Source organism: Mizuhopecten yessoensis, unplaced genomic scaffold, assembly GCF_002113885.1.
Source record: "Mizuhopecten yessoensis strain PY_sf001 unplaced genomic scaffold, ASM211388v2 scaffold7547, whole genome shotgun sequence".
In the NCBI taxonomy this organism is placed as follows: domain Eukaryota; kingdom Metazoa; phylum Mollusca; class Bivalvia; order Pectinida; family Pectinidae; genus Mizuhopecten; species Mizuhopecten yessoensis.
Genome location: NW_018407102.1, coordinates 329,256 through 335,175, shown reverse-complemented (window position 1 = coordinate 335,175; position 5,920 = coordinate 329,256). Strand labels below are relative to the sequence as shown.

The 5,920-nt window shown below is 35.9% G+C and overlaps 2 protein-coding genes across 7 annotated transcripts in view; one reads left to right on the top strand and one right to left on the bottom strand.

Moving 5' to 3' along the window:
* The window catches only part of LOC110453907 (protein split ends-like), a 31,370-nt gene extending 27,653 nt beyond the window's left edge, over window positions 1–3,717 (bottom strand). For 3 of the 5 annotated variants that reach the window (XM_021503130.1, XM_021503132.1, XM_021503135.1), the window contains exons 1-2: window positions 3,527–3,717; window positions 2,359–2,427 (exon numbers count right to left, since the gene is read on the bottom strand). In XM_021503130.1, the coding sequence (XP_021358805.1) occupies window positions 2,359–2,406 (48 nt within the window). In that variant the 5' untranslated portion in view covers window positions 2,407–2,427; window positions 3,527–3,717. The remainder of the gene's footprint in view (window positions 1–2,358; window positions 2,428–3,526) is intronic. The other 2 variants (XM_021503133.1, XM_021503134.1) reach the window with 1 other exon arrangement.
* Window positions 3,718–3,813: 96 nt separating this feature from the next.
* LOC110453908 (folliculin-like) overlaps window positions 3,814–5,920 on the top strand; it is a 13,201-nt gene continuing 11,094 nt past the window's right edge. Inside the window, exon 1 of one of the 2 annotated variants that reach the window (XM_021503136.1) lies at window positions 3,814–3,924. The gene's annotated coding sequence lies outside the window, so the exon portion shown is untranslated. The remainder of the gene's footprint in view (window positions 3,925–5,920) is intronic. The other variant, XM_021503137.1, reaches the window with a different exon arrangement.

Below are 5,920 nucleotides of genomic sequence, written 5' to 3'. Positions count from 1 at the left end.
ACTATTTTTGTTGACCTTTGTCCATGGAAGGTCCCTGCAAAATTTCATTGAAATTGGTTCAGGGGTTTTGGAGAAGAAGTCGAAAATGTAAATTGTTTACGGACAGACGACGGCGGACGACGACGAACAAAAGGCGATCGCAATAGGTCACTTGAGACTTTGTCTCAGGTGACCTAAAAATTGAAAAACTCAAATGTCTATTTAAAACATTTACATCATTTCTGAATTCTATATATTCATATGGCATTTCAATTTTACCACATTTATCATAATTCAATGTTATTTAAATTATTCTTACATGTTAATGTACATCTTAAATAGCCCGAGTGATTTTGTGAAATATTTAATTTTCAATACACCTGGTGTACTAGCTTGGCAGCTTATACACTTGAACTTTTCCATGACTTTCTAATTTGGAATTTATAAAATTGTGCAATGCATAAATGTACATATTCACATTACTAAATCACAACATACCAAATTTTACAAAACCTACAAAAAAAATTAACACACCAAATACAGGTATCAAAAACCTACAAAAATCTCAACATCCCAAATTTTAATACATGTAGTTAATTTGTTAATTTTCAATGGTTCATATATGGAAAGTTGACATTGTCGAATATAGACACGAATTTCCCCACCACATTGATCACCTGGCTTGTTCAAAGTGTTTTTTCTACGTAAATTTTACAGCATCCCATTCCTAAGTATACATGAATTGGAAAAATATAGCAATATTTTCATTGAAATCAGGAAGATATTCTTTATTTTTTCCCCTTCACTTTGGGTAAAATAAAGCACATGTTTTGCAAGGGGAAGCAGCCTGTATCCGGCTGTTAAACTAGATAAAAAACTGCAAAAGTACAAGTAAACAGGCCTCTGAAATGCTAACACTTGTTTTAAAATTTACTGAAAATGATGTAAAGCTGCATATCGAAGAACAATGACAGATTAACCCTTTACTTTAATACTTCATGCAGGCATGCTTGATATCCAGGGTTTACAATCACCTACTTATACAATACGCTCTCTTCATCCCTGGAATATGTCTTAGCAAAATTGAAGGCTCTGTATGAGCCACTTTGTGGGTGAGACAAGAAGACTAGTTTGATCCTTTAATGTAAATCAAAAGAATATCGATCATGGCCGCGTAACAGTAAAATTGACTGACTTTGAAGTCGGGCGTCGCTCCTCTGTAATCTTCAAAGGACAGGTATATATCAGCCTAGTGATGGTCAGGTGTTTTTACCCGAGACCAATCAAAAATAGCTAGTAGTGTGCCTTCAATTTTGCTATGACATATATATATATTGCATGGGTGCAGAGAGCGAAAGTGAGCATAAACCCTGGAGTATCGAGATTGAGTAACAGGGTAAAGACCCTAAAACACTTTTTCAAATATTTAACAATATTTCACCCAAACCTGATAAACATTGGATGGTAGAGCAATAACAAACATCAACAGTTCATACATGTATATATAGTTACAGAGACCTTGGATCTGGACTTTAATATGCAAATTTGTTCAATATACAGTATACTATATAATATACTGCACTTATATCATTTGCAAAAAGTTTCATCTGAATCTGATTGAAAATGAGGATGGTTCATGTACAGTAGCTGTGCTTATATAACAAGCGTTTTCTTCAGTGACCCTGACCTTTGTACCAGGACTTTGAAATGTGAATTTAAGGTACCATGTTGTACTGAACTCTTGCTTGAGGTTTCATCTGAATCAAGGATGAAGGCTAGTTAGTATATGTATATATTGATGACAACAAAATGTTGGCCATTGGTAATTTTTACATGACATCCTCGTGTAATAAATTAGTAGTTTATACTATTGGTATGTATATATATAAATAGAAATTAAGTTTCAAGAAAGTCAAAGCAAATGCTTCATGGAAACCATGTGACTTTTCACAAAATCCAAGAGGGCTGCTGGCAGCCATATGCTGATTTTTCATAATTGGTTCAAAATCAAATTTGAGTAATTCATTGGCACTTTATATAGATATGTGAAGAGAGTAAATCAAAGCATTCCTGAGTTATTGCACGCATACAGAAACAATTTCTGTACACAACAATACTGACAGAATGATCCCTATATCTCACCTTTGCTTTGCATGTTAGTTTTTTGTTACTCAAAATGACCTCTTCATTTTCTTGGATCTCATTCAAATTGCTCAGAAGAATAACCAAACACCAGTTAATTTGAGAAGTTAATATTGCTTACTCCCCCATTTTCCATAGTGGAATCATGAATATTTATAGAATTATAATTAATAATGGTAAGAAAAAGACAACAAACTGCAAGATTTTCAAAAGGGATTAAATATCCAAACCTCATACCTTAAGTTGTATATCTTGTTGTGTGTGATAATGGTTGTCTTGATCCATTTTTACAGCTCGTTAAAACATCTGTTGTCAAATTAGTCAAAGTCAACGTATAATTATATATATATACATACAGAAAAGGCTAAAAATATCGCATAGTTCAATTTATAATAATTATATGAAAATTTATATTATTTATTCAAATTTTAACAATCAGATCTAGGATACTTCAGACTTCATATATAGACCAAATTGTCTCAGGTAGTGTTTGGGAAAATTTGACAGGCTAAACCTTTTAATTTGCTATATTCAAGGCCCACACAAAAACATCCTTTTTATAAGGATGTTGTGACCATATGTTCCTGGTAAAGCTCTTTCTGAGTGGGGTATACGTACTGGACAATTGGTGAATGACTATACGATGTATACACTCGACAGCCAGGAAGGTAAATTTGTGAATGACAGTATTGCTTGGTAGCTAATATATATATAATTAAGCTAAATCTAGTACTATAATATGAAGTAGATAAGTAGATAAGTAACAATACCCCTCTGATGTCAGTATGCCCATGCAGGGGATCGATCCATATGGGCAACATTTTTGTTTACTATTTTTGGAACCCATTGATTGCCAGGCACATAACAAAATTGTTGTGCTATCAGGTTGCCTGGTGAATAGTCATTTCCATTACTGTCTTTGGTAACCAGCTGCCAGGCGATCAGCTTCAGCCATCTCATAGATTTCATTTTCAATTTCAGCCAATTGAATGTAGCTAATATTGTATGATAATATTGATTTACCCTTTTATTCCCACGCTGATTCTTACTACTTTACAATCTGTATTACAGTAGCTAACATTTATTTATCTACAGACCATCGCCTTATCAGCTAAAACTGACCAATCTGGGCGACTGCTGTGTAATAATATACATCCTAGCTAGTAGCTTTTTCAATATATACACAAATGCAACACAGTATCGACCGACAAAACAAAAAAGTCCAAGATCGAACGTTCTAATACCTGTCCCCACACGCACGTACGTCTGAAGGTTTAAGCATTCATGATTTACATCATCATATACAGCATGCACAAACAACACATACCCTACTGGAGCACATGTGCTTCACAGGTAACATTACATATTTTGACAAACAAGTTCGTACACGACGGTAATTTCTTACCTGTTTCCTCAAAGAAACTGATTACGCTGAGTAGATTATCCTTGTATTGTGTTTCCAATGCTTCATACACTTAAATCGTTCTTCAAAATCATCAGACACATTTTCCCGAACATCTAAAGCAGTTCAAACTTCACAAGAGGTCGAGTTCGTAACTTCTCGCCCGCCATTTTATAACAAACTAATGTTTAGATTTTCCGAGTCCCTTGTAAGACACCATTTCTGATTGGTTAAGTGTATTTAAACCTATCCAATGATATTTGCTGTTTGATTTCTGGGTCACTCTCATCACATGATTATGAACATGGAGGAACAGAATGTAAACAACTTCATGGAGAGAAGTGGAAACTGAAAGTAGAGAGTATTTTCTCATTGTGCCATATTTGGTATAAATATAGACGGTAGGTAGTGATGTAAAGTTAATATGTTAATACATTACACAGTTAATAGTGAACAAACAGCTGTCCAACTCAACTGATACTGTTTTATACAAAATTACTTCAGTAGTAAACTGTATCAGTGTATGTGTTGGGAGATCAAAGACGTACATGTATTGTTTATGAAACGTTTGATATAAACTGTATATATATATGTTGACTTTATACATTTACATTTTAGGGAAGATTTAGATTCGGATGGCTTATAAGTGCAGTGTTTTATTTAACTCAGAATGATATAGAAAACAATATTACTGCATGCAGGCAGTGAGTGATGTGCTGTCTGAAGATGCAAATGTTTATGAAAATGTATTCATCTTTGATTTTCTGATCGTGGACATTCCCTTTCTTAATAATAATATACAATATACAACATTTGATATAGCTAACATTAAAGCCACTCTAAAGCGCTTTACACTACATAGATATACAATGAATACAATTAGCATATATACATTAATCAATACAATTTGAGGAATTGGTTGGTTGATGGGTTTATAGACTACACTTCACGGGCGAAGCCCGTGTATGGTCGTCTTGAGGGGGTAAGACTCCAGCTTACCGGGCCCGAGATTCAAAATGACCTTGCCCGTCCAAGTCACGCCCTAAGGACGGTCAGCTCCTTATAGATGCGGACAGGCTGTCGCAGTTACATACAGCACGGATATTGGAAAACGTAAAACACATCCTTTAAGCAGCTTCACTGCCCTCCTATGTTTCGCAGAAGCCGCCTTATCAGGCGCTAACTACTAGTCCTATGCCACCTGGCTAATATCTCCCTATGTGTGTATGTCTGCGAGTGTGCTGGAGATGTAATGTGTTCTGTTTGTAGTGGGACAGTGTTTCAAATGGTATCATTTATAGTGCCACCTCACTTGAATGCTACAGCATAGATACCGTAACATCGACCACAGATCATTTATACTCCACCTTGGTTGTTGGAGTTGTGTGGGCAAGAGAAAAACACTTCTCTGAATATTCCATGCGTACAACGACTTCGAGGATCGAACCCCGGCCGCCTGTGTGGAAGGCTGCGGAGTGGTAACTACTCGACCAATACGCCCATTAATAGTAACATCCCTGATTCCCCTACCTACAGTGATTTCATGTCAAAGTTGATTCAGTGCTCCAGAGCTTGCTTCATGACTTCTGTGATAGATGTTGTCTGCTGACAGACAAATTAATAAACTTATGTATATAATTACAACACAGGTTTTCTAAAAGATGCAGGTTGATGATCGAAGAATATCAAAAAAAAAAATTGTCGCTATTAGGATCTTGCAGGGAAATGTGGTATTTCTTTGTGTGGTATGAATTAAGGTCAATATTTTTTATCATGCACATTAAAATACTAGAGTGCCTTTGTCACCGGGTTTCATTTTCACTACCTGAGTTTTCGATGGGAGGATGTGACATTACTTAATGGATTTTACCTAGATTAACATGGTGGGTGACGTCGATGAAGCAGTAGCTAGACACTTACCTGTCTGGAACACCTGATCTTATTCTCCTTGTTCTTTTTCAAGGGTCTTTCCAATATTCATATTTTGCCTAAGTTTTATAAATTTTTAGTTTGAATGATGGTTTTGACACTTCAGTATTCTGTTGCTGTCATCTGATGGTGGGCTATTCAAATCACCCTGCATCCGTGGTCCGTCGTCTGTCCGTTGTCTGTCGTCTGTCGTCCGTCGTCCGTCGTCCGTCGTCCGTCCTAAACAATTCTTGTTATCGGTATTTCTCAATAAGTACCAGAGGGATCTTTCTCAAATTTTATATGCATTTTATATGCAGGTTCCCCTTGGTCCTTAGCTGTGCAGGGCAGCTTTTGATACTGATCGGATAAACAACATGGCCGACAGGCAGCCATCTTGGATTTTGATAGTGAAAGTTTGTTATTGCTATTTCTCAAGAAGTACTAGAGGGATCTTTCTCAAATTTTATATGTAGGTTCCCCTTGGTC